This window comes from Streptopelia decaocto (assembly GCF_964273445.1).
Source record: "Streptopelia decaocto genome assembly, chromosome: 3".
In the NCBI taxonomy this organism is placed as follows: Eukaryota; Metazoa; Chordata; class Aves; order Columbiformes; family Columbidae; genus Streptopelia; species Streptopelia decaocto.
The window spans coordinates 72,272,697-72,300,684 of NC_138656.1; the positions used below are offsets into that span (position 1 = coordinate 72,272,697).

Genomic DNA, 27,988 nt, shown 5'->3' on the forward strand with positions numbered 1-27,988 from the left:
TGCCGCTTACCTGGGAGAGGCAGGGAGGGTGTCGTAAAAAGAGGAAAAAAAAAAACAACACACCAGCCTGGCTGAGGAAGGAGACCCAGGCACGCCAAGAGAGCGCCGGGCTGCGCAGGAGGTACGCCAGCCCTCTCACTTTGCTTGGTCAGCTCAGCACCAACCTCCCTCGCCTGTAAGGTAAGAAGTGTTAGAGATGCAGCCTTTCTCGGTCTCTGTTTGTAATTAGCTGTTGACCCACTTCTGCGTCTCGGTGGGGTTCTTTTTTCCCTCAAATTGCTGTCTCACTCCTTTTCCCCCCCTCCTCTCGTGTAATGATAGCCTGAGTTTCACAGATGGTTGCAACATGTTTCAGCCGTTTCACTGCAGTTTTGTTGTTTGTTTTTTTGTGTTTTTTTTTTTAATCAGGAGGGTATGGGGGTAAACACTGGAAATGGACACGCCTGGTGTCGAAATGTTGTCCTGCCTATTTACGTAGCTGCCTGGCAATGCCTGGCAGCCAGGCCTGATCCCGCTCCCGCCCTGCACAGCTGTGCAAGCTCAAGGTGGCTTGTTGGCCAACAAGCCTCTCCTCTCCTCTCCTCTCCTCTCCTCTCCTCTCCTCTCCTCTCCTCTCCTCTCCTCTCCTCTCCTCTCCTCTCCTCTCCTCTCCGGCTGCCTCAGGGCTGCATAGCACAGGTCCACGGACCTGCTGAGGGAGAGCTGGCTGGAAAGCATGAAGAAAATAGGATCGTAGACCCCTTTTTGCACCATGTTCCATAGCGTTGGTATGGAAACAGTGGACACAAGCCAGTAGTACTTATTTTTAACTAGGATAAAATCAGATGTATAAAACCCACTCCCACTTCACGCAGTAACTGGTTGGTTTAGGATTCAGGTTTTGTAGGGCTAGCATTGGCTGGGCAACAAGAATGGCAGATCTGGGTTTACTGGTCCTTGACCGCCACAAGTGGCCACCAGACCAGAAATTCCCATTTCCTGCAAGTCCCAGGCGGGTTCAAGGCCTGGCCTGGCCACGTCTGTGCCGTCTTGGGTGGGCAGCGATGCTCCACCACCACTTGACAGGGCTGTGGGCCCTGCAGCAGGTGATGCCAAAGGTGGGGGTGTGGGGGGTGCAGGCAGCAGGGCTGGTGTTCTGGTAAAGCCTTTGCCAATGCCGGTGGCTGCTGGCAAGCATCTGCCGATTATGCTGCTGCCTGCCATGCCGTCAGCCTCTGAGGTCGGGCTTGCTCTTGCTGAGCACCGGCAATGTTTTGAAGCATGCTGTAATTTTAAAATTTTTTTTTCTTTTTTCTTTTTTCTTTTTTTTTTTTTTCCTCAATGGGGTTGGGTTTTCTTTTTGTCTTTCTAAGGCAGGAAACAAAACACGTGCAATTATGGTGTTCGTGTTTGTCAGTGCCCTCCACCCCCATCAGTGGCTTTTGAAGTTGGGCAGAGGGTACATGTCTGAAAGTTACACACATTCCTGCACGTTTCATGAAAACAACTGAGCGAGGCTGTTCTCACACCAGCTGAGGGAAACGCGTCAGGTCCCCCAGGCTTCCCCACGCCCTCCCACCACCCACGCACCCTGCAGCCCTCATGCTGCAGGGCGAGGAGATTGGTTAGGGATGAGGGATACGTCAGCCCCACGAAATACCAGAGGTTATCCCTTATTAGGAACCGGAGGCTTCGACATAAGGCACAAAGCTATAGGAAAGAGGACTGGGGAGATTTATGCTGTTCTGGGTGATACCCCCATCCAACCTAATTCAACTAGCCCAAATTTTGTGCCAGGATTTTTAAATGTTCCAGGGCCATGGGATATCCCAGTTTTGGGGTAATTCAGTGCCTGTGGGAGTTTTATCAGCATCAGAAATGCATGGGAGGTAATCTCTGGAAGGCAAACACATTTTTAAGAATACTCAAGATCATTACAAACATTTTCACATTTCACAAATATTAGAAAACTGGCAGGGAATGCTGCCTGTATGTGAGATACGTGTTCCAATCCTGCTTGAGGGGGTTGCAATTCTACTGCACTTCTAATGCCTAGCATTAGGAATAGGAATAGGAATAGGAATAGGAATAGGAATAGGAATAGGAATAGGAATAGGAATAGGAATAGGAATAGGAATAGGAATAGGAATGCCTGGTGTTCTTATTGCATGCATATCAAAGTCTACACTAAAGAGGCAAAAATATCAGGTCTACGCTAGCTTTTGCACCATGGATTGCCCAGTAAAGTAACATTAGTGCTGCAAAAGGGAACATGATGTTTGCCATGCAGAAAGGATTGGAAATGCGTTCTTCTGTTCTCCTGGCGCTTGTGGACTTTCAGGGTATGGCTGCAGAAAACATGTAAGAGCAACCACATAGTCAGTGTGGAAGAGGAATGTTGTTTTCGTATTCCTTTTTTACTTTTTTCCAGAAGTCGTAAAAATAAACATTACCTTCTCTAGAGGGCTTAAAATCTGGGCTAGGAATGTGACACATTGCCTTAGTTTTTGCTGTGGAGGGTACCCAAGGGAGAGGGTAATCGTCCATGATGACAGCAGCCAAAATTCTTCATGGTGAAGTGTGAAACTGGAGCTTGGATTTCCTTGGTTGTGTTTATTTAGGTTATAGACCCCAAATAGTTCCCACATTTGCACTTGCTCTTCCTTAAAGGATTTGTGTCTGGATTTTTTTGAGGGAAGATGTGTCTAGTGTTTCTGTAGAGAAAGCTACATTTAAGGCAAGTGTACTTACACACTTAATGCTTATTTGACCCCATGGCAACAGCATTTGCTGCAATCTCAATGTGAGCATCCTCACGGCAGCTTGCAAATTCTGCATCCACTTACTCCCATCCTGCAGCACCAGGGAGCTTAAAGGCTTCAGCCAAAATACACAGGAATTATTTGGAAATCAAGAAATTCCTGTCCATCCCCACCCCTTGTGATCTCAGCTTTGCCTTGAGCTATATCCACGCCGTTTCAGAAATGCCATGACTGGTGAATAAAAAACCTTCTTTCCTTTGTGTGTTGTGTACAAAGGAAGGTGAGGTTTCTTTCTCAAACTAATATTTTGTTTTTTAACAATGTAGACAAATATAACTTTGATCAAAAAAGCAAAGATATTTTCTCCCCCTCTGGAAGTGACGGGGAGCGCCGCTATGCTCGTGTTGTGGAGTCTGTCTTCTGCTTCTTCATGACAGAAGTTTTCTAATCAAAAGCAGATAGATGGTTAGTGCGTGTCTTGGGACAGTGCGTCCTAACAAGTCTTCATGCTGGGAAACAGATGAAATACCTGATGGATTTTGCAATCAGGCGCAAGGAAACTACACAGATGAGCCCCAGCCCAACACTCTTCCCCTCCCCGGCCAGCCACTTGCCTCCGTCAGATATTTTTTAGGGGAGTTTAGCCCTTGCTTCAAACTTGGGTGCTCAGGCCCATCTCTACCGAACTGCAGAAGAATTTGTTCCCTTTCATTTATGCTCTCCTGCCGCTTCCCGGGAGCAGCCATCGCCGGCAGCGGCCTGCGTGAGCAGGAGGGCTGGGCAGGCTCCCTCTCAGCCCCTGGCAGGAGCGGTGGAAGAACCTCTCCAGGTGTGGGAAGCCCCATGAGGGAGCTTGGGTCACTGAGCAACCACCTGGGAAGGTTATTTGCTGAATTAATGCACATTACAGAACTGGGTGTATGAGCAGAGGAAGAAAGAGAAGGAGAAAGGGTGGTTTAAGGAGTTCCCTCAACATTTTTGAGAGCAGTCCAGGCCTGGCTACTCTGTCCCTTTAGGAAGGGCCTCTTCACTTTATTACAAGCAGGAACAAATGCAATGGCTACAGCTGGTTTTCAGTAATCTCCTGCATAGTCATAGGTGCAGGGGGGATATTAAATGCTCGAAGTTTTCTGGCAATACCATGATCTGACTTGAAGCTGCAGTGTCTTTGGAAATTAGACTGGGCACAATCCGCACTCTCCATCAGTCTCTGTGCCAGAAAAGGGATCAGGCTACAGGTTTCTGAGGATATTTCAATATGCTGAAGCATTCCTTTACCCTAAGTGTTCATCACGGGAGACCTAAGCAAGTAATTTTTTTGTCCTATGCAGAGCTATCCTTGCAGGCTAAGATAACTAGAAAAGTCAAAGGAAACCTAATGAAACTCTGCAGCATGAGGCACCATAAAATACCAGGATAATGGGCTCAATATTGGGTCTTTTTGCAACAGCCAAGGATCTTCAGGAAAGCAGAAACAACATCCTGAAGCACTGCTGTTGGAGGAGGACGTTTCTGAATAATCTGTAAAATTTCCAGCAATGTGGGGATTTCTCTCGGGAATTCCCATCCACATACCATTGGCAGCATTGCTCAAAAAGTGTTGAGCATGTCCTGGGGTTAGCTTATCCTGGGGGCCATCCCTGCAGGCAGAGCTCTGCCATTGTAACAGCTTCTCTCTCCAACCAGGGCTACTGAGGGAGGAGGAGGATTAAGTCACTTTTCCTCCTTTCTGATGATGTGTCTGTTTTTAACACCAAAGCCATCAGCCCCGCAGGAGCAGGGGCTGTGTGCAGGTATCAAAGCTCAGCTTTGGCTGCTCAGCTTTCCTAAGCAAAATCCTATTAAAAAAAACTAGAAGCTTTGGCAGGTAAAAACACAAGTGATGGAATCAGGTCTCTCTTCTGTCTGACCAAATTATTTTTACTCAGATATTTGGAATAATTTTCCTATTGTTTAGCTCATGTTACACAGAAAGGAAATAAGGCTGCCATTTAAATGTTAAGTTGATTTGAGAGATAAAGAGGAGTTTGTCCTTTCAGAGGGATAAACTAATCGGAAAGACATTTTTTAACTATTCTGAGGTAAGCCATTTGAAGAGCTTGGTAGCTGATCCTTTGCAATACAGTTTAATAAAGTCTTAATATCCCCCTCCAAAAGGCAGAGTAAATACACTAAATAACAAACTTGAAGAAAACAAGTCTGAATTTTTTCTGCCTGTGTTGTGCCTTTTATTAGGTTCACACAGTCTATGCATGATCTGTTTCACAAACAGCCAGCAATGGAACTAAATTAAAAAAAAAAAATTGAGGTTGTAGCCTCCAAAGGAATTTAGTAACTTTTAAATCCTATCTGACACCTGATCCAAAATTTACTGAAGTAAATAGAGATATTCACATTTACTTCACTGAGCTCTGGACTGAGTTCTCACTTTCTCAAGAGAAACCTGTTCTTCTTGTCACGGTGCTAAACTTAAGGCTGTTGAATATAAAGGATGTGGATTAAAAGTGTTTTCTAGCATTTTGACTACTTCAGAGGCTATCAAAGAAACATCTTAGTGTATGAGGCATTGCAAATTTGTTTCTGAAAAGCCAATTGGGTGTGTGGCTGAAGAGGTGGAGCTGTACCCTGCGCCCCACAGCTGAGCTTGTGCTTTGTGAACACCAGGGTGAATTCTGCACAAGGAACCAGATCAGTTGAGATGCTCAGTATGGGGAATAAGAGTTTTGCAATATGATTTGTGCTGCTCAAGTGCGTGTCATTCTGCTTATAATCAAACAGACAGATATCCACAAGTCGAAGCGCTTCTGAGCGGGCACTTCGAGGCCAGATGATGCAAGAGTCACATTTACAAAGCTGTTGAGATGAGCAAAAGGCAGGTGCATTCTGGGGAGTTTGGCACTTAATCTTCACAGGCGCTTCTCTAAGTCTGGCAGGGGACCACTCGGCAGCTTCACACCCTGATTCCTGGAAATCTGACCTTGCACTGTACTGTCCTGGTGAGTCACCACCACAGGGCAGTCACCATTCAAAGTGCCACCTGACCAAAGGTTCCAGGGAAAGAACGTTTCGCCACAGTGCAGCACAAGTCCCCGTCACGGTCCTGTGCTGATTATGAGAGCTCGAGGTTTTCCCTCTCCCATCACCGCAGTTATGACTTTCAGAGAACCGTGACTCAGCGAGCAGGGCTGGCATTAGTGACGTGGCCTCGAGGAAAAGGGATGCAAATGGCAGGGAGAGAGAGAGACGTGTGATGGTGGTGGGCTAGCTGTCAGGATTTCAAGCCTGGGTGCCAGTAGGGGAAGGAGCTGGTTTGGCACCAGCCCCAGCACCCTCACGCAGGGGCTGCCACTGTCAGAGCAGCAGCCTGTTCTCTGGGTTGGTGCAACTAATAGCTGCTCTGAGGACTTGCCCACATGGGAAAATTTACCAGTGTAATTATCCCACTGTAATTATCCCACGATAACTCTCCCTATGGACATGCTTATTGTAACACAGGATATGTATGAATATATGGTAAATCTTCTGCATAGATGGGTTTTAAGTTACACAGAGGAGGAATATTTATGTTGCAGCCCAGCAGAAAAGCACAGTTTTTATCCTGTTTCCCAGCAAATGTTACATCCAGAATTTTCTATGCCAGAGGTACTTTCAGGGGGAAACAAACATCATCTGATCTGATCAACATGAATGCAAAGCCTCATTCTTGCCCTATAGCACAGGGCACCCCACTTGCTATTACAGAATCACTGCGGGAGCCAGGGTAAAGGTCGGGACACTGTCTTATCCCTCTCTGTGATCCTGTTCAACTGTTTTTAATACTGTGGTCATTTGAATATGTTCTTCATTTGACCTTTATATTCAAGCCACTGTGACTGAAGTTGGGAAAAATCCTTGGATCGCTAAAAGTGCCTCAAACATGTTCTGATTTTGACTTTCTTTACCAGGCTTTCAAGACAGATTCTGTTGTCATTCCTGTTGCTTGCGTGTTTCTTCTCTGATAAGTCTCCTATTTGGGATTTTAGCTTCTCCAGTGTGATAGAAGGAAAATGGTTTGGGAAATGGTGAGCACCAGGCTTGTTTCTCTATACTCCACGGTAAAAGATAAGATTTGCTGGGAGCAAGCTAATCTGTTCCCCTGTACAAGAGGACGAAATGGCTGCACTTCCTGAAGCCCGCTCAGCGTTCACCCATCACTGCTGTCACTCTGAGTGAAGGTGGAGCAGAGGTGTCCATCATCAGAGATCGCTTGGCTGGACCCAGTTTACTGACAGCACCCCCAAAGGAACTGACATTTGGGCCCAATCCAATTCCAAAGGAAGGGGGGAAAAGAAAATCCAAACAGTAACTAACGCCTCTGAATTGTCTTTTAGTTTTCAATAATTTGAAATAACAACAGCCATGTGATAATAGGCTGGATGAAGTGGTTTGATAAAATAAGCAGCAACACTTGGAAACAAGCTTTGGCACTGAAATTACTCAGCTAGGTATGCGGTTAAGTTTAGATCTGAGGCATCAGTGTGAGGCTATTATTAGAAGGTCCAGACTAAAATAATTGCAAGTGATTGTATTCTCTGGAACACGCCTGACCCAAACCTCCAGATCTAAGCAGACTGCTCTTTTGTGAGATACAGAAATTACCTCTGAGACACCGTTCCTGTGCTTTTCCCCCCTCCAGTCTCAGCAGGAACAGGAAGCTCCAAAAATCCCATTAGAGCGTCTGTTTTGCGCAATGTGATTTCCAGAACTCTAAACAAGTATGTCTTTTCCAGTCTCTGAGATACAGTTATTCTGGGATTATTCCCTGTGTGAAACCGTACCATGTTCACAAGCGTACTTTCTCTTGTTTTCCAGTTTGCTGAAAAATCCTGGCCTTGCAGTAAGGCAGCTGACTCTTGCTTCCGGTGCAACTAGAAAACTTGGACATGGCCTCTGCATCAGGTTAGTCCAAATTGTAACTCTGTGCTAGCCACACTCCAGCTAAATGTTTACTTTCTTGCTCTGCCAAAATTCAGCCAGACCTTTCTTGATGTTTATTGCCTGTCTTTAAAAATATATATTTATATGTATAAAGAATATAAAGAATACATATCGCTCTTCAATATCCCAGCTCACAGTCATTGAGTGACAACTGATGACAGGCATTTTTCTGTATGGTTGTCCATCTACACTGTTTCTTCTCTCACTTTTCAGGCACTTTTGTGGGTCAAAGTATACCAGTAGAAGTAGATGAATCCATGCCATGGTCCCCATTTCCCGAACACATCTTGGAAAAGGCTTTGCAGCCTTCTGGAGAGGATCTAGAAGATGAGGAGTCCCAGAGACCACGTATCGCTCGAACGCCTCAGCCTGTGACCGATGCATCATGCTTCTGCAGACGACCAGAATGTCATGAGTTGGCACCAGCTATGGAGCCAGACAGCAGTTTGTGGTCAAAATATACTGATCCTGACAGAGATGGACATTTCTGTTGTTCTGGTGAATCAACAGCTGGAGCGGTTCCCTCCAGGATACATCTTATAGCTATGGACACACCAGGCATGCAGCCAAGATCACAGCTTCCAGCTGACACCGGGCACTCCTCCAGTAAACCAGAGCAGAGCTTGTCTGACTCGCTGGAGGAGAGCAGCCAAGGGAGTTCACAGTCATGGCAACCCTCAGGAAACAGACCCCCAGCAGAGCTGGGGACCGTGGACATGGGCTACAACTCCCAGTCACGAGATGTAATGGGTCTCAGGCACCTGGAGCCCCCCTTACCGCTGGTGTCCATGCTGAACCCCCAGGACCTGCCAGGACCACTGATCTCCAGGGAGTTTTTTGGACCCAAGCATCAGCAGTGCCCGATGTGCCACCACTTGCCCCATCCAAACGCCTCCTCGCAAGCCCACGGCTGCTTTGGGCACCGCTGCCCAGCAGAGCAGCACCCCCAGGGCCCGTGTGAGTAGCACTGCTCACCCCATGGGAGGCTTTCCAGGGTATCACAGCCATCATTCACCAAGCTGATGTTTTCCTGCCATATCTCCTTTGCAGCATGCAATTACTAACCTTTTAAAATATCTATTTGCAGCCCATTTTAAATGTCCAGATTTTCAGCTCATGCAGCCACACTCTCTGATGCAGAAACTCTGAGCCAGATAAAAAGTTGAAGAGCTCACAGTCACTCATCAAATGAAAGCTAATGATTTTGCCTAGAAACCAGCCTATGTTGGTCACGCTGAGCACATGCAGCCTTCTCCCTGCTGTTATTTCATATTCTAGTCATTTCCTTCCTCTTTGTATCAGTCATTCGGCAGCCTCCTATACTGACTTAATTCCTGTTGTTTTCATAGATTTCCTTGCTCCCACTTGGATCCCCAAAGTTGAGAATTTCCTGCCAGAATCAGGTTGGGAGGTTACCCTTGATCTCTGTAAACAGTATCTCCCAGCATTATGACCAAACTCACTCATGTGTTTTATTTCTGTGTGAAAAGAGCGTGACATCCATCATCCTCATTTTTTTTTTTCTGTTGTCAGCTGAAATGGCAGTTCATTACTTAAAATGGAGCCCTCTCAGCTGCTGGTGATTGTATCACTGAACGCTGATGTGACTCTGTCAATATGGGTGTTTTGGCTTTTGGAGACTATGATGCAGTTTACAGCCTGCTATTAATTAGTATTCCTTTTTAGTCTCTGAGATTTTTATCTGCTATGAAGTGAGCTTTGAACATTCAACAGCAATATCATTGTTTTAATATAATTTATATTACATTAGACTCACGAGACCCCAACTCATTTTGGGTTGGCTTGGTAATAAAAAGCTGTATGCTTGTTCTGATAACCCTTTTTTTTTTTTAACCTTTTGTTGACTTCACAGCATTTATATTACATCTGTTTAAGAAGTCCTGTCACTCCAGCAATGTGCTGTGATTAGGTACACAGGACTGAGAGAACCAGAGCCTCAGTTTTCACCTCCGATCTTGGGACTTTGTAACAGGGAAGGGGCTACAGATGGACTTTCATCAGTGTCTACAGCTGAACAATTGCAGAACGTCCTCTGGTTTTCTTTTCTCACCTTCTCCGTTCAGTTCAGCTTTAAGCAGACAAAGAGTTGGTTGCACAACACCCCTCACTATTTACCTCCTCCACACACGGGCATCGTGAGAAGTAGGACATTTACTGAATGAGGCCATTTTGTTTTAAAGCAGGAACTCTGAAAGGCTTTCTTTAGAAAAATCACCAGTGTTTCAACCATATCCAGAGGGCAAAAAGAATAAAATAAACTCAGATGGCTGGAGCAGATTTGGTCAGGACCAAGAAGCTGGCAACTGTACTCCTGTTTCTCACATCACTGGGACAGTGTAAATCACCTCCTGACAGCTCCTTGCGTTTCAGATAGTTGTTGGGCAGTGGCAACCCACAACAAAGCTCTGCAGTTTGTGTGTTGCAACACGCCTCTCCCGGGGAATATCAATGGTGCCCGTAGGCTCTAAGCTGGATCTGGACACCTGCTATTTGAGATACAACAGCAAAACTGCTTCTGAAGTCAAAGAAATCCTTGCAGCAATGCTGTGTGCCCAGGGACCATTATTTCAGATATTTATATATGAGAGTTGTTGGTGTGTGCAGGCATGCACGCTTGGCCATGCTGTGCTTCTGAATGGCAGTGGCTGCATCCATTAAAATACTGTGGCATCAGATGGATTCAGAGGAAGCTGGTGAGCAACTGGCCTAAAAACCTGTATATCAATCTGAATTTCCCAGACCCCTGCCACCTTCCCTAGAGCTGGTCATGAGGAACCCATGGGAAAACCATATTTACTTCCAATTTTGTTTTCCCAACCTCTTTCATCCTGTCCTTTTGCAAATAGTTAATGAAGGGGAGCAGGAAACTCTCCTAAAACAATCTCAACAAATATGGTGTTGCCAACTCACAGTTTCATCAGGAATATCTTTGCAACTGTAGGGTTGATTTTTTTTTTAAGTATTGGCTCATATAATCAGACTATTTCATAAAAGCTTTTTCTTTCTTTCTTCTTTTCCTCCCTTTAGAAAAAAAATAGTCCTTATGGCTGCTACAAAAAGGAAAACATGACCCCAAAATAGCTGAAAGGATTTAAAAAAAACAATCTAGGGGGGTAAAAAAAGAAAACAGAGTGTTTGAGTACTGCAGCTTTCAGAGCCAGCTCATAACACCGTAATCATGCAGCGCTAATAAGCCCTGCCAGGCTGGACTTTGATCTGTGCACAGCAGTTTGAAAGTGCACAGAGCTGCTGCCTAATGAAAACTGCAAGCAGAAAGACTGAAAAAAAAAGGGATAGTTTTTCTCGTCTGGGAAACAGCTTACATTGCTTTCTCTTTCAGTTTACGCCAACCGTTCCACTGTACATTAGTTATTAAACAGCATTATGTGTGCATAGCAAACAACAGTAAGATTTTTTAGAATTACTTGGGCAAAATTGTCACTTTGGGCTTCCCCTGCAGCCTCCTGGATGGCAACAGGAGCAGCAGCAAGGCCTTAAAAGGTCACTTAGGCAGAAAATCCATACAGGGTGAAGTAACAAAGCAAGAGATTATTTTTTCTCTTTTCATTTACAACAATCACAGTCTGTTTAGCCTTAGTGTTGCAAACTGATTTGTTCCAGGATTTTGCATCTGCTTTCATGAGAACGTTGGGATGATTCATTTTCACAAGTTATTGCCAAAAAGAAATTAAAGAAAAAAATACACCAACAAAAAGCACTGAGGCATGGTAAGTGCAGGGACAAAGCAGCCCTGAATGTTTAACTGTCAGTTGTCCCAACAGCCCAGCCCAGGGTGGGGATCTGAACTGTGCCGTGTGGGAATGGGAAAAAGGAGACTTCAGACAGTGAAACACTCCTTAATCTGGCTTCTTTCAGACCAAGATACTTGCAAATGCCTCCAAAACTGCTCAGTTTCCCTAGACATGAAGGTGGACATGCCGGGAAAGGAATAAACACAAACCGAGGCAGAAATGTATTGCCTGAAATGATAGTTGCTGCCTTTATTTTCTCACCCTCCCAGATGGCAGAGCTCCTTACCAACATCTTGCACATACATCGCAACCGCTTCCTCCCGTTCCTGGACCTTGCATGAGAGTTATCCGCCCAGCACAGCAAGTCATCCCGAATTACTCAAACCTTCATGCTCCCAAGGGCACTGGAGACCGACCACCCCAGAGGACGTGCTCCTCCCCTGGTCCTCCTCGATTCCCGTAAGTACACCCCAGGGGGATGGGTTGTGCACAGTGGAGGCTCCTCTGATCTGATTTTGTGGTCTTTCTACTAATAATTCTGAAGCCTTGTGCTGTTAGCGTGCCCAAGGTACAGGGATACGTGTGAGATGCTGGGTAGTTTTCTTTATTTGCTGTTCTACACCCAGCAGGGGCCTGACCTTACCCTAGAGAACTTCAAAGCCGGATACCCGATATGTTGTTACAGCGCACCCTGAAAGGCACGCATTAAGGAAGATAAATGCTTGAAGGTTAAAGGGATGAGGGGTTGAAAAATATCTCAGTTGAAACCTTAGAGATCCCCTGCTCAAGAGCAAAGGTCAATTTGGCAGATCACTGCAGTCATCAGCTTTACGTTGTACCAGCCTGGGATGCCTCAGTCATTGGCTTCCAGTGATTTCTTTCTTATTTCTTCTGTAGTGCAGAGAAAAAGGGAGAAAATCTCATCCATCGCTGATATATATCTCTACATTGCAGTTTGCAGCCTTTTCTCTGTTTTTTTTTTTTTGTGTGTGTAGTAATAAAATACCACATGTTTAGCACTTTTCATCAAGGACTTTTTCACCGGTTTTCAAATATTGATTTACCAAGCGTTATATCTCCCTCCTTATAAGTAAGTCGCTAACAGATGGGAAGTACTACCCATGCAGGGTTTTCTCCAGATTCAGCTACCTGAAGACAAATTGAAGCTTCAGGTGTTGAGGACATCTGAATTCAGACCATTCTTATTTAACTGCCATACTACTTTTAGAGGTGCTAAACTTACAGGCATTCATGTTTGAAAATGTCCACTTAAGTGGTATGGTGTCGGCAGAAAACTGGGAGAACAGACGGGACAAAAGAGGGCAAATGGCTGAAATACCACACTGCTCTGGCCTGTGAAAAGTTAGGGGCTGTGACAGCAAGATAAGGCAGTAACTTCAACAGAAATAATTGCACTGAAGAGTTTGTATGAAAATTTAAAAATACTGAGAAACAGTGGGCATCCTTTGCAGTAGTAAAATTTAAAAACAGACTCCTAATTTTTGGCGCATTTGTTAGATAAGGTGAGGTTTTGGGAAGATCTGGAAACTAGCCAGAGGGTAGCTTTTTGTGGCCATAGATGAGGTAAAGTTGCTTTTCTTGGTACTTTCTTCTGCTCAAAGAAATCCAGAATATACAGGGTCTGTCCTGCGGCTGCATGGCTGGCGTTTGCATGCTAATTCCAGGAATGGCAGTTATATGTTGGTAATATTTGCCTATAGAGTATTTTGTAACAGAAAACATCTGTACCAAAATGAATAAACCAAATCTTAATGTGACAACAGAAAACATGCTGTGACCAGCCTGTCATCATTCATTTAAGGAAGGCAAAGAGAAAGAAGAAGTGGGCTTGATTGACTAAACATCACTGCTCTGTGGGGAAAAGCTCTCAGAGGAACCTCACACTCGCCCAACAGATCCAACCCAGCAGATTCAAAGCACACCTTATGCAAAAATTCTCCTTTTATTGACTTGAACTGTGAAGCCAAAGTGTAGTATGAGAACTCCTAAGCTTCCTAAAATCATCCCATTCTCTCTGTCTGTTAAGATGGAGAAGATGTTAGGCAAGGCTATTGCAGGTCCAGAGCACAGATCCCTGACATGAGAAACCCTCGTTGGTTCTGCTACTGCTGATCAAGAAATCAACTTTGTGCCCTTTAAGCAAAGCTTTGAATTTTGTCCAAACCTGGAGATCTTCCGAGCTGCGCCAAAGCTAGAGGTGGAGTGCTCTTGTATCCCCATTTTTCCTGCTCCCCACCTTGCACTGTGTCTCCTGTGCTGCACAGGACATCCTGAGAGCATATGAGATGCCATGAAGTACCCTTTACATAGCGAGAAGAGGTTACCCAAGTGCCACCCTGCCCCTCTATGTGCATAACAACACCCACGGCACAGCATTATTTCTCACACAGAAATGGCCTTTGCTTCTGCTATTTGCAACCTGAAGAGCCTTCAGCAATGAGGTGCCTTTAATTCCTGTGGCTAATGTTGCTTCTGCAATAAACAGCGTCTTGTGGTAGACTGTCACCAAGGTATCGGTTCAAAGGATGTTGTAATAACTAAGTAGAAATGCTGACCCGAGCAGTTCTACAGGAACTTTTCCTAGCCAATATGCAGATGAAGTTCTTTGTGTGTTATTAAAAGAAAAAAAAATAATCTGAATTTTACCTGAAAATAAATGTTTTTTAAAGCCTCACTTGCTTTTCTTTACAGAAACCAGTTATACAACCACCTACCCAATGGTCAGCTTCCCCCTAAAGCATGTGGCCCAGATGAAGCATGCTGTTGTCCGTCTGACAATTTTCCATCTCCAGCTGCCGTCCCGAGACCTCTCAGTAACCCTGCAGCCAAGGGAACTCTGAGAACCAGCAATTTGCCAGAGGAGTTGCGTAAGTGGTTAGCAAATTCGTTCTGTGCAAGATTTCACAGCGCAGCCTGACAGCTTTAGGTGGGAAAGCTCTGGTGGGGAGGAGGCAGGGGGAACAACATTGAGACACAAAGACAAGAAAGGAAAATACTGAGTGTCATCACATCTGTAGGGTGTGAGCATTTGTCTTTGGTGGGACAGAATGATCCCCTTGAATCCTGAAAACATAATTGGCATTAATTGCTTGTTATTTTGTTGACAAAAAATAAATGCTGTTTAGATTGTTTTCATGACTTCTTGCTAAACAGGATGTCCCTTTGAGGCAGGAGACACTGAAGCTTACAGTAAAAGATGAATAACAAACAAAGCCCTAGGAATAAAGCCTTTCTGCCTGTCCTAAACGAGACAAATATGTCAAGTCTCGACCTCAGTTTCTCTCTGACTTGGTGAGCAGAGAGGACTTAGGGTCAGGAGCCCACAGTGAGGGCTGAGGGTGGCACAGGCGCTGGCTCAGGCGCTTTCCCTGCCACCGGCCCCTGAAACTCTTTTATCCTTCAACTCTTATGGGAAAGTTAGGTTTCAGAAAAGCTGGCTTCCTTCTTAATGCTGTACTGACTCACAGGTAAGATATACCATTGCTATGAACCCTCCATGTCTCTCCTGAGGTTTCGAATTTTCCTTTATTCTTCATTTTACACATCAACTTTCAAATCCAGGGAGTTGCGTCTCTCTGGCCTGTAGGAGTGAGTTATGACACCGGATAGAACTCTTGGATAAACGCCGCTTTATCAGTTAGCGTGGCCAGGAAAAAAAAAAATGGATAAAATTTTGTCATTTGTGACACATGCACAGCTGCATTAGATTAGCCAGATGGTTTACCCCAACCTGCAAATCCATGATTCTTTAATTATTAGCTTAGTGCAAAAGGAATTGCGGTTTTGGACCTTGAATTTTAAATCAGTATAACTAGGCTCAAACATATCTTTATTAATCAAATTAGGAACCGTTACAATCAACACATTTTTGTCAACGAGAAATAAGTTTGTTTATTCCTGTAGCATAAAAATCCATGCTTTGGGATGCAACAAACTCTTGGAAAGCATTTTCTGCATCCTGCTGGTTGTGGCAGTGTTTTCCCTGCAAAAAGTTGTTGAGATGCTTGAAGAAGTGATAGTCGGTTGGTGAGAGGTCAGGTGAATATGGTGGATGAGGCAAAACCTTGTAGCCCAATTCATTCAACTTGAAGCATTGTTTGTGCAATGTGCAGGTGGGTGTTGCCATGGGGAAGAATTGGTCCCATTCTGTTGACCAGCTGCAGGTGTTGCAGTTTTTGGTGCATCTCATCAATTTGCTGAGAAGACTTCTCAGATGGAATGGTTTTGCTGGGATTCAGAAAGCTACAGTGGATCAGACTGGCAGCAGACCACAAACCAGAGACTGTGACCTTTTTTTGGTGCAAATTTGGCTTTGGGAAGTGCTTTGGAGGTTCTTCTATGTCCAGCCACTGAGCTGTTTGTTGCCGATTGTCATATAAAATCCACTTTTCATTGCACGTCACAATCCCATCGAGAAATGGTTCATCGTTGCATAGAACAAGAGAAGACGACACTTCAAAACCACAATTTTTTAAACTTTTGGTCAGCTCATGAGGCACCCACTTACCAAGTTTTTCACCTTTCCAATTTGCTTCAAATGCTGAATGACCATAGAATGGTTGACGTTGAGTTCTTCAGCAGCTTCTCAGGTAGTTGTAAGAGGATCAGCTTCAATGATTGCTCTCAATTAGTTGTTGTTGACTTCCTATGACTGGCCACTACGCTCCCCATCTTCAAGTCTCTCTTCTCCTTTGTGAAACTTCTTAAACCACCACTGCACTGTACGTTCATTAGCAGTTCCTGGGCCAAATGCGTTGTTGATGTTGCGAGTTATCTCCACTGCTTTATGACCCATTTGAACTCAAATATGAAAATTGCTTTCATTTGCTTTTTGCCTAATATGATTTCCATAGTCTAAAATAAATATAAAATAAATAGCAAGTAATAAGTCAGTAGCAAAAAAAACATAAAGTGATAAAAGTGCATTAAAATGATGTATAACCTAGCCACATGTACTTAAGAACGTGTCAAATATCAAATGGCAAATTTCAACAATGCAAAAACCACAATTACATTTGCACCAACCTAATAGTAAGAAAACTTTCTCCAGGATGGCAAGGGCAGCTGAAGACATTGCTGTCATCGGCCACCCATTCTGCCCGCACAGTGTTGGTCTCTTCTCCCAAGTAACACGAGGAAATGGCCTCAAGTTGCGCCAGGGGATGTTTAGATTGGATATTAGGAAAAAATTCTTCATGGAAATGGTTGTCAAGCACTGGAACAGGCTGCCCAGGGAGGTGATGGAGTCACCATCCCTGAAGGTGTTTAAAAGACACGTAGATGAGGTTCTTAGGGACATGGTTTAGTGCCAGTGTTTAGTTAACAGTTGGACTCGATGATCTTGAGGGTCTTGAGGTTGGAAAACAAAAATGATTCTACAGTTCTAATGATGCCTGGGGAAGGCGGAGCTGGTTGCAGCCGGTGCAGGTGGCAGGAGCTCTGGCTGGGGACCCAACCTCACGTGTGCCAAAGGGCTGGGGAAAAAGCAGCTCTGGCAGCAGGGCAGGGTGAGCAGCACGGTGGTGTTACCCCCTCCAGCTTCCATGGGGGTACTTGCCAGTGGCAAGCCAGTAGGAGCTTAAATCTAGAGCAACGTTTCTGGGCCGGGGGATGAGTTCAACACCAAGGCACTGCGCTATCCCACATCCACTTTGTAAGTAATCTGAATAGGCGCAGGTGGGTACAAGACACAGCGTGGTGGGAAAGGAGGGCTGTGAAATTCTCACCATCCCAATGCATCACATATTCATGTGGACTCTCTCCTAGGCAAGGTCTTCATCACCTATTCGGTGGACACAGCAGTGGAGGTTATGAAATTTGTGAACTTCCTGCTTGTAAATGGATTTCAAACTGCTGTAAGTATTCCTTCCAGAGAAAATGACTTTGAATCAGGGGAGAAAAGAGACTTTTTTTAAAAAAAAGCTGAGGCAATACACTGTGCATGTAAATGTTTTTCCGCTTATCATTGCATTTTGTAGGTTAAAGAAAGTGCTAATAGAATGAACGAGCATTTGCTTTAAAAGTTGTAACTTAAATGATTTGCTTCTTCATTTGCTCATATTTTAACTGAATTTTATACTTTGATATATGGTTTAATAGTGATGCTGGAAAATTTCTTTCAGTGACACCAGATACCAGATGGGCAATAGTATGAGGTTTAGTGAGCTATTCCATTGTCTCGTATTTGATCTCTAATATCAATATTAAAAAGGTCAATTTTCATGTTCATCTCATCCCAGCTTTTTTTTCTGTGACACTATTACATTGTTGGTTCTTCAGATGTGAATATCTTTCTGCTAAACTATGATCTAAAATCAGTGTATTTCACACAGCTTAATGAAACAGTCCATCTCATGGTTTCATTTGCTTTGTGATACTTTTAAAAGGGATTCTAGAATTGCTGGCCTGAAAAGGGTCTGTGTCTTACTGCCTAATCCCATAAGCCATCCAGATTTTCATTTAACTTCTTTGAGTTTGCTTCATCATAAGGGCCCTCTCTAAGGGAACCATCCACAGAGGCTCCAGGATTCAGTGTTCATCAAAATCTTGATTCATATTTTCTTATTTCAAGTGCATATGCTATCTGACCCCTCAACCTTCACTCTTTGGCTTCAATTCAGGACAGCATTTAAGCAAGTGGCTATCATTAAACTGAATGAGACTCAGTGGGTAGCTTTGCACAGGCTTATTTATTTTCATGAATCAAAGATTCTTTCCAGAGACTGCAGTTACACTTCTCTCCAGCAATTCTGTACTATGACCAATTCACAAGAAAGCTTTGGGCACCATAGAGCTGTGGAGAAGAAGGCTCACCAATAGCACCTTTGCTGGATGGGCAATTCTTGGAGCCTGTTGCGGAATAATAAATACAGCAAAATGGCCCCAAAGCAGGGAAACAAATATGCTCTCTAGTTTCAAAAAGGGAAAAAGAAAGACTTGAGAGCAGAACACACCTCTTATATCAAAAGCTTGGCAAAGTGGATGTTCCGCTGGTCACAGTCATTGAGCTCAGTAAGAGCGTGCAGGACAGTGAGCTGTGTTGGGTGTGTGCAGTGCAATGAAGTCCTCTGCCTCTGCTGTCACTGAAGTCTGAGTTACTGCATCCAGTATGAGTGACCTGGCTGACTTCCCACCACACACCCTGACAATTTGGTTCAATATGAAGCTAAAACTTGACACTCAGTATGTACCCTTGCAGCCAGAAAATAGTGGATGTTTACAGCTATACAGCTAGAGAAGGTGGGCAGCCATCCACCTTCATGAGGTGTTTAGAGAGGCAAAAAAGCCATTTTGCAAACACCACACATGTAACATTCACCAGCAGCGGTTATTCCTTGTTGCATTGAGCGAAACATGCCTTGGAGTTGGGAGCTGGCAGGGCAGGGCGGCCGGTTGAATGGCTGGCTGAGTGGGACCCCAGGGGTGAGTCTGCAGCGTCCCCCCTCCACCTGCCTGGGGTGCCCATCCAGCTCGACTCTGGGCTGCAGGGAAAGGGGAGAAGTTGTGTACACATGTTTCTTTCCCAAGGGAATCAGGTATGCATGTTAGAAACCAGGGAAACGAGCAGGTGTCTTTTCAGTGCCGCCAAATGGTGAGGAAATGTGAAAAGATGCTCACCACAGACTTTCATTCTCTTGCAGATTGATATATTTGAGGACACAGTACGAGGTATTGACATCATTAAGTGGATGGAGCGCTACCTAGGTGATGTATGTAAAGGCAATTTAACCTTGTTCATGGCAGAGGTTACCTGAGAAAAATGCTTGAATTATTCTAATAGCAACAGGAGCGGAATCAAAACTCAGGACCGTACTATCATTCTCCCTGACCCTATGTAAATGGCAAGGGCCTTGCAGAGAGAACAGCAGGCAAATCTCACTTCTGTATCTTATGGTCCCAAAGAAAAGAAGCACTAATCCTGGCATTCCTGCCAAATCCCACTGTTGGCCATTAGATTCAGCCTGAAGCTGCCATTGCACAAGTCGTTCCTCCATCTCATTTGTAAATAGTGTTTTTAAGTGGTTTGGTTACAATAATATCTGTATTTCATCCCAGGCTGCATAGTAGTGGGTAATGTTCATCCTGCTGTCCACCTGTAGCTTTTATGTTGCTATCTAAAACACTGAAGGGTTCTTCTGGATAAACCATCCTAAATGTAAACTGGAGATTGTTATTGTTAGTCGAATGATAGATTTGCTCTCATCACTTTGTACCTATCTAAGCAGTAAAACAGAGATTGATGTTGCTGCCAGTGCAGTCCCCCACAGCAACACCTTCCTCTGAAGTTCAGCTGAGCAGGGAGTGCACATCACCTTTAGGATCAAGCCAAGTGGTTCCATTACACCAGCACAGCTGGACACAAACTGGTGATTCTGTTGCTCAACACATGCCAGCGTGAGGTGGCTTCCTTTGATTCGTGCCTTCCTGGGTAGCCATCGGTCCTCTGACTCACTCTGGGCAGATCTCCGTGGAACAGGATGACAAAGTGGAGGCTCAACCACCTGAGACAGCACTACACATGTTTCCTAATGATGTCCAGCAGGACACCTTAGTTCAAATGCACTACCAGGCAGGTATGGTACTGCCGCACGCAGAGCCAGCTTGGGGCCTCTGCTGTGGCAATGCAGCCATGCCTTTTGGGGCTTTCGTCAGGACAAATTAGGCTTGGGCTCATCGTGTGTAATGGAGGTACTGAAACTACAAGCCAGGGTGAATTTGCTTTTGCCAGGAACGTCATTATCACTTAAAATACAAACTGGCAGATCTCCTATGGGACTCTCGCACAGTCAGTGGGAGAGACCAGTATGGGCAGAGAGCAATTCCCAGCCTCCACATGAGGACCCTCCTCTGACTGCCCGCTCTAGAAACGTTGGTTTTCCTCTGTTGACTACAGAGCCGGGTTCTAACTTCAAAACCCTCACATGTGTGAGAAAGAAGGGACTTCTTGAACATAAGCAGGGGTATGTGTGCAACTGGGCATGTCTGCAAACCCTCAACATCTGTAAGTGCTTACATGCATGTCAGGCACAAGCAAAAGTAATTCTGGAGTAAATGTTAAGTCAGTGTAAGGGATAAGGGCTCCTTGCCACATTTGACCCTGTGGTGGGGCAAATTCCCTTGATATTGCACAGAAGGAAAGAGTTAATTAGGTGCCAGGCTGACTATGAGCCACAGACGTGGAAGCCTTACACAGCCTGATGTGGTGGGGATGAAAGACAGGCCCTAGGTAAACACAAGTAGGAAGCTTTCATCTGCTGAGCCTCTTCACTGGCCCGCCATTAAGGAAGAGAGATGTTTCCTAGATTTGAAGGATGGCCCCCCTGTGGAAAATAGAGCTCAGTGAGGGCCTGGGATCAAACAGGTCCCAGGCAAGATCCAGGCTATCCCGGCAAGGCAAGGAACATTGCCTTGGGCCCACTGCGGCAAGGTGGGACAGAGGTGCTGAGTACCCCTAAACCTGCCCAGGCTGTCCGTAACAACCCACCTCTCTGCACAGTCACCTCTCTACACACTTCGCTGCCAAAATCAGCAAGAAAAGTTGTCATTCTGTTGCCAGTAGCCCTAGATGTAGCTTCCATAGACAACTACCTTTAGTGCCTTTATGTATAAAAGGCCATCGACGGTTAAATAGATGCATTTTTACATAAGCTGTTGGAAAACATTTAGGTCTGAATTTGAAGATATAACTTTTCTGTGTATGTACATAGACACTACATACAGATAAAAAGTAGCTTTTTATTACAGGGATTCCAACTGTAAACTGGTAGCTGCTAATATATCTCTTGACATTTAAATTTTCTGTATCATGAGATCTTGAGAAATAATGAGGAGAATGAGTGTATGAATTCGCCCGTATTTCCTGCCAGAATTAAAGAGATCCTCTCATGTTTGCCAAGAACATAAAGATCACTTAAAACACAAACTGGCAGATTTCCGATCTGACTCTACCAAACACGCTGTGTATCCCAGTTTCATAAAAGTGCTTTTCTCCCTAACAGAAGACGGTGATGATAATCATAGCAATCAGTCCAAAATACAAACAGGATGTGGAAGGAGCTGAATCCCAGCTGGACAGGGATGAACACGGCTTACATACTAAATACATCCACAGGATGGTAAGCAAGGACATGCTTTTGCTCTTTTACAACGACTCTGTCTCTTCTTCTCAAAAGACAAATCTGTCTCCAAATGGCAGGTTCTTTGCTTTGTTTTCCCTAATCCCCATAGTTAAACACCCCCCTTTGGAATTCATTAATCCTCCCTCTCATCAGCTCCGTATGCCCATTAACATCTGCTAAGAGGTTCAAGGAAGAAAAATCCTATTAAACATGCTCATCTTACTTCTCCATATTCTTTATTGTTTGATGTTCTTTTCCCTCCTTCACCTTCTTGAGCCCTTGCTGCCCTGTCATACTGCCCTGAGCACAATCTTATCTGACACCGTCTGATTTTCCTCCCTACAAACTGGCCCCTATTGCTTCAGCCATCCTCTAACTGAGTTCTTTTTTCGGGCAGCAGCAAAGCTGATGGCAAGGTGGAATTGCAAAGGCCAGAGCTGCAAAGTGGGGTCCCTGGGGGGTGCAGGGTGACAGGGGACCAGTGGGTGTCACAGACACCCATCTCTGCAGTCTGACACGGAATGGACATTTAGGCCAGAAGAGCCCACAGAGCCCTGAAACTCATCTGTTTTTCCTCAGTTTACAGTTTGCTGCCCTTTTCAGCCTATGACCCATCTAATTCCCCAGTTCAATCCTGCAGTCAGGCTTCTCAGAAGCTTCACCAACAGATGAGCTCTCAGCAGTACTCTGCTGTCCTTACCACAGCCAGGACGCCTGGGTCAGAGGACACGGGGGACAGGCTGGGGCCCAGCTCAGGCACGGAGCTGGGACATAGGGAACAGGCTGAGTCCTAGCTTGGACACAGAGCTGGCCTCCAGCTGAAATCTTTCCCCTTGTTGGAGACTGAACAGTCAGGCTTTATCAATTCTAGCTGGATTTAATGGGATTGCAACTGCAGCTAAACCCACAATTATTTCCCACCACAGAACTAAATGCTCAAGGAACGCTGACAGATCTTTCTTGTATCCTTTCTGTAGTCATGAAGAATCAGATTAAGTGGCCAAACAAAAGCATAGAGAGTCTACCAGCAATAGAACAAATCACTTAACAGGCAAGCAGTTTATGTAAGAAAAAAGTTTTTACACATAGGATTCAGATGCATGCACAGAAAAATATGTGTCGTTACAATAAATCTGGCAATTTGTTCTATTCTAGATGCAGATCGAGTTTATACAACAAGGAAGTATGAACTTCAGATTCATCCCTGTGCTTTTTCCAAATGCCAAAAAGGTAACATTTATACATGCATATGTACTTGTCACATGATTAAACATGTTACTTTGATCACAATGCACCAGATGAAATTTAAAAACCAGACCCTCAATTTCTTCGTTCTTAATATCCCACTAGTAATATTCCAAAGCTACCTTTTACATGAAAACTTTATAGTTTTATGTATGTACAAATAAAAAACATTTCATCCACAACATAAATCAGTGCATAAATGTATTTCTGATGATGAATGTACAACTCAAACTCAAATTGTCTTGAGCATTGAAAGAATTTAAATGGAGAGAGACAATCTATCCAGCAAGCATGCTTTTTATATTAACCCTTTTATAATTTTGTCCAGATGTAATGCCGATGAGTGAGATGAGAGAGATTTATGACTGATGTGAAGTGAGGATCTGGAAGAGGGTGGGTTGAGAATATAAAAATAAAGAGGATAATAAATATTAAAGTATTAGGCCATTGCTTGAACTTTGATGGGCCCATCAAAGGCAAACTATAAGGTTTTTTAGGACTTGCAATTTCATCCAGCCTCCTTATTGTTTTTGAAGATTCATTTGAGAATAAGAAATGAGTAATGCAACAGATTTCCATCTCTTTTTCCTCATTCTTAATCTCTTGGATTTTTACAAGGCCAGAAAAGTTAAATGGCTGCAGCTATGGTTGAGAAATTGCATTCTTCCCCAAGCATAGAATGGATGTATTGTATTTATGTTCCGTTTTCCTTGCTAAATGTCATCTGCAATGTTGGGTAGCTGTCATGTTACTGCTAGGTAGAGCTGCATTTTGGAAAAGTATGGAAAGTTTCTTTATATTTCTTTGGGTGCCCAAATTTTTAAACAGGAGTCAAAATTTAAACAACAGAATCAATGACTGTAGGGCTGTGAAGTCCCACTGCACTTACGGATTTCAGTTTAACAAAGTTCTTTATTTAGGCATTGATTTAATATAAGCTCAGAAATTTGAAAATACAACCCTGGGTTTGTAAAATACATGAGGTGCTTTGCAATGAACGGTACCGCTGCTATTTCTTGTCATTCCGCTCCCTTCCTGAATGATCTCAGCCTGGTGGTACTTGTGAAAACCTGGGAGATGGCACTGGTGGGAACTGGGTAAACCAAAGGCAGAGAACCGGTCAGCATTTTCAGTCAGTCTTTGCAGCCTGATCTTGGTGGGGAAAGGGCAGGCCTGCTCCCAACTTTAGGGGCTCCTTGAGTGCTGTATGCAAACAGAGCATACAGCCTGCAGCCGCTTGGCACTGTAAGGGTTGCAGAGAGAAGTGGCCCAGCAGGCGCAATAACTGCCTTTGGGCTTTGAGGCAGACACAAGAACAATAAACTTATATCAATTTTGGTTGAGCTTCATGTATCAGACAACTATTTAGCATATAGCATCGGTTCTCTCAGACAGTGATCCATATGGAATTTCCAGGGTTGGTTTATTCAGCTGCTCCTATCAAAGCATCAGGCTCCAGGCAGCCTTCCTGCCCATCCTCTGTAGTCCCCATCACGCTTCAGTTTTTCAAGAGGTGCCTTTTTTATCTACATTATGCAGATCAGCGTTTTCTATTGCCCTTAAGTTTTGCTCCACATATTTCTTTGGTACATCATCTACCTTCATCTAACTAGTTAATGATAATAAAACTGAGGACATCATGGGTGGAAGGGGAGCACCAGAGCCTGAACAACTTGCAGTAGTGAAGTGTGCGGGCAGTCAGAGGAAGTGAGGTACCTGAAAAAGTATGTGTACAATTGGAAGAATGCTAGCAGGCAAATTACTTTCGTTTTTGTCTTTTTTATACTGTCCTTTACATGATCAGCTACTACTGTAGCTGGCAGTGGGAAAGAGCAGGAAAGCAAGGTTTGGAAGGTTTCATCTGGGGACATGGCTATTAGATGAGTTAATCTCATTTGAAGCACATCATAAAGCACTGCTGGTATGTGAAAGTTAGTTGACCTCCAACAGGAAGGGATCTATGTGATGCAAAGAATGTTCATTAGGAAATTGAATAATGAGGGGAAAAAGCACAACACACAGTTAAGGTGGAACTGGTATTTCCAGCATCCCATCGCACACTGCTAAAGGAAACCTGAGTACTGCTGGTTCAAGGCTTGCATTGAGCCAGTCCACAGAAATCTGTTCTCCTGATCTGGTCACCTGATGACCAAAACATTAAGCCACAATTGCCCCATAGTGGAGGCTCTCTCTCGCCAAGCAGAGGCAACTGGAGGGATGTTCTGAATTTCCTCTTGGCTAACAGATACACATAATTTAAAAAGCAGTAAACATTTTCCCATCACTCCCACCCGCTATGACAGCCAGTGTTGCAGAAAATCCCCCCTCCCACTTTCTCCTTTCTCCTTCTGGATTAAAATAGCAACTGCAATCAACGCTTACCCCTTCCTTGAGCTAAAATTATTGCCAGAGTTGATTAGCGTGCAGGTGTTTTTTGCACCAGGTTCACCATGGAGGATATTAACTGCAATTGGCCACAGGACCAGATCTGGAAAGGTGCAGAGCCTGTCTTGGGATGTATAGTGCCTCGCTCATTATATCCCCAGTTTCTGGCTTCTTACCTACTATACATTTCTCACATTAATTTCCATCTTTTCAAGCTTAACTAATGATTTCCCATGTGGACCTATATCAAATACTTTGCTGAAGTCCAGACCGACTAGGTCTACTGCATTTCCTTCCTCAAAAAAATTGGGCTTCTTCTTATCAAAAACAGAGTGGGCTCATTTCGTAAACCTTTGCTGTATTTCATTTCCTTATATATCTCTTAACAAGATTTAGTAAAGAAACAAATTTTACGCAATAAGGGTGTGCACGTGCATGCAAACATAGTTATCGTTCTCCCAATAGCATTTGAATCTCTTTGCCCATTTCAAACAGCTTTGTCAAAGGAGTAAAGCTCACAAAGATTAAAATCCATTCCTATGCAAAAAGAGACTTGCAGGCAGAGATAAGAAAACTTATTTGTGCTTCTGCCAAAGAAAATGCTGCAGATCTGCTGGGCAGTGGGGCGTTCATCAGGAAAAGCAACATTTTAAAACCTCCCCTTTGGGGAGACCACTGACCACAGCCTACACTTTCTTGGCCACTGGAGAAAGAGGAGGGCCAGGTTTGATAGATACCTCTGCCACTCACCAAGCTACTTGCTCAGAAGCCCAGGTGAGGCCAGACTAATGGGTCTGTAGGTGCCTGTGTGACTTACCTCCTTATACATAAATGCTATAGATCTAACAAAGTGGTTGCATCTATTAACACAAACCTCTCCCCCAGCAGTGGAAACGATGCAACCTTGCTGCTACAGCCATACAGGCCAAGGGAACAACAGACAATTTGAGAAGCATGAGGCTTGGCATGAAAGGTTTGGACGGCAGCTAGGTTGTTTGCTGGCAGGCAGGACATGTGCTGCCCATGCCAGGGCATCCCCTGGCCAGGCACCAGACGTGGTACACGCCAGCAGCTTTTTGCTCTCTCCTCATGGAATTAGTTCCACTGGCTTGACAGCAACTGTGCTGCACCTAACAGGGGCCACCTCAGGAAAATAGTGCCCAGCTAAATAAGAGGTCCGGGATGTCTTGACTGCTCATGTTGCTTACCTGCTGTTTTGGTGTCTCCAACATCAGCTCTCCAAAAAGAAATCTCCATCTCTGCAGTGGACATGAGCTGGTTTTGGTCAAGGTTCTTTGACCTTCTTTTAATTAGTGGTATGATAACAGCTCTTCACCCCTTCACATCCAGTTTGTCCATTTGTAAACCTCCCAAGGCTGTGGAGACTTGGAAACATGAGGTCTGAGCAGGTTTCTCTCCATCAGCCTGCTGTCACTGTCCAGGGCCATGATGGTCCCATCTTCATTAGGTTAATGGGCATTAGCCAACCCCTGTGAAGGCTGCATCTTTCCCAGGATGCAAGCAGTGGTGGAGGTTTGACCCTACTAACCTGAAGATGCATTAGCCTCTGCTCGAGCTCAGCACTGGCCGCAACCTCCTGCTCAGGAGGAGGCCAGAGGACACCACGCTTGCTGAAGGAAGGAGCAAGGGGAGGGGGGAGAAGGCTGCCAGGATGAAAAATGCTCTCCTGGGGTCCTGCTCTTTCCCAATTGATTCTCATCGCAAGGTTAAACATGTTGTGTGGATCCCTCAGCCGCTACTAAGGTGGCAGCCTTCCCCTGGTAGGGGCACTGAGATGTCTCCTTTCTCAGTGTTTGTTCTCACAAGCCTTTAGACGCCTGCCACTGAGAGCAGACTCCCTTTGAAACGTGCTGAAATTAGCCAATGTGATGGCAGAAATGAAAGAGAGACAGGCAAGCTGTGAGATCACACCAAGTTCATTTATTTAGGAACCCAAACACAATTTTCAAGCCAAATTAAAATTTCTTGTTGTTACGGGAAGTGCCTCGAACAGACAACGTGAAATCTTGCTTGGCAGGCTCTGATGGAATCTGCAAGGTTCTGATACAGACTCAGGAGGACTTATGGGATTTTGCCTTTTTTTTTCCCTTGTTTTTCAGGAACATGTGCCTACCTGGCTGCAGAACACTCACATTTATAACTGGCCAAAGAATAAGAAGAACATCCTTTTGCGGTTACTGAGGGAGGAGGAATACGTTGCTCCTCCAATAGGACCTTTACCAACACTCCAGGTTGTGCCGTTGTGAATGTTATTACTTAAAGTGCACGACAAGCAGTTGTTAAAGGGTTGTTCTTGGCGGGGAGCCAACGCTCTTCCAGATGGCTCTTTTTGATGACAGAAGACACTCTTTCTGCTAAAGGAATTAGTTGTCTTGGGTAACTCAGGCTCGGCTTGTTCTCTACCATGTTAAACATTTATTTTTGAAGCTGATGGGGCAGAACTCTTTTCTCTACATTTTTAAATAAGCTGCAAATGGAAAGAATGCCCAGTTTTATTTCAACATCTGTTTTTAACATATTCCTTTATTCATCAATATAGCAAACAAATACCAGAAAAAATGTTGCGATAAGTGTAAAAGCAAAAATTACATCCTCCTTTTTGCTCAGGGTTTCTTTAAAGACATTCCTGCCTTGTATAGCATTATCAAACAGTTAATTTGTATATACACTATTAAATGTATTTGCCTTTTGTAAGGCAACCTTATAT

General features: G+C 44.4%; 1 protein-coding gene and 1 long non-coding RNA gene across 4 annotated transcripts in view; one reads left to right on the forward strand and one right to left on the reverse strand.

Moving 5' to 3' along the window:
- TRAF3IP2 (TRAF3 interacting protein 2) lies at positions 1–27,985 on the forward strand. Of its 3 annotated transcripts, XM_082047717.1 has the most exons (10): positions 1–180; positions 7,593–7,679; positions 7,932–8,675; positions 11,761–11,950; positions 14,204–14,379; positions 17,279–17,367; positions 19,153–19,221; positions 21,511–21,627; positions 22,786–22,860; positions 27,381–27,985. In XM_082047717.1, the coding sequence occupies exons 2-10, from the start codon at positions 7,664–7,666 to the stop codon at positions 27,525–27,527; spliced, it is 1,623 nt and encodes a 540-aa protein (XP_081903843.1). In that variant the 5' UTR covers positions 1–180; positions 7,593–7,663; the 3' UTR covers positions 27,528–27,985. The 3 variants fall into 3 exon arrangements, with proteins under 3 accessions (XP_081903843.1, XP_081903844.1, XP_081903845.1); XM_082047718.1 differs by lacking the exons at positions 22,786–22,860; positions 27,381–27,985 and adding an exon at positions 22,608–22,628; XM_082047719.1 differs by lacking the exons at positions 1–180; positions 7,593–7,679; positions 7,932–8,675 and adding an exon at positions 11,033–11,467.
- Positions 27,610–27,988, reverse strand: part of LOC309437368 — a 35,345-nt gene continuing 34,966 nt past the window's right edge. The window contains exon 4 of the long non-coding RNA XR_014183537.1: positions 27,610–27,748. This is a non-coding gene — a long non-coding RNA (uncharacterized lncRNA). The remainder of the gene's footprint in view (positions 27,749–27,988) is intronic.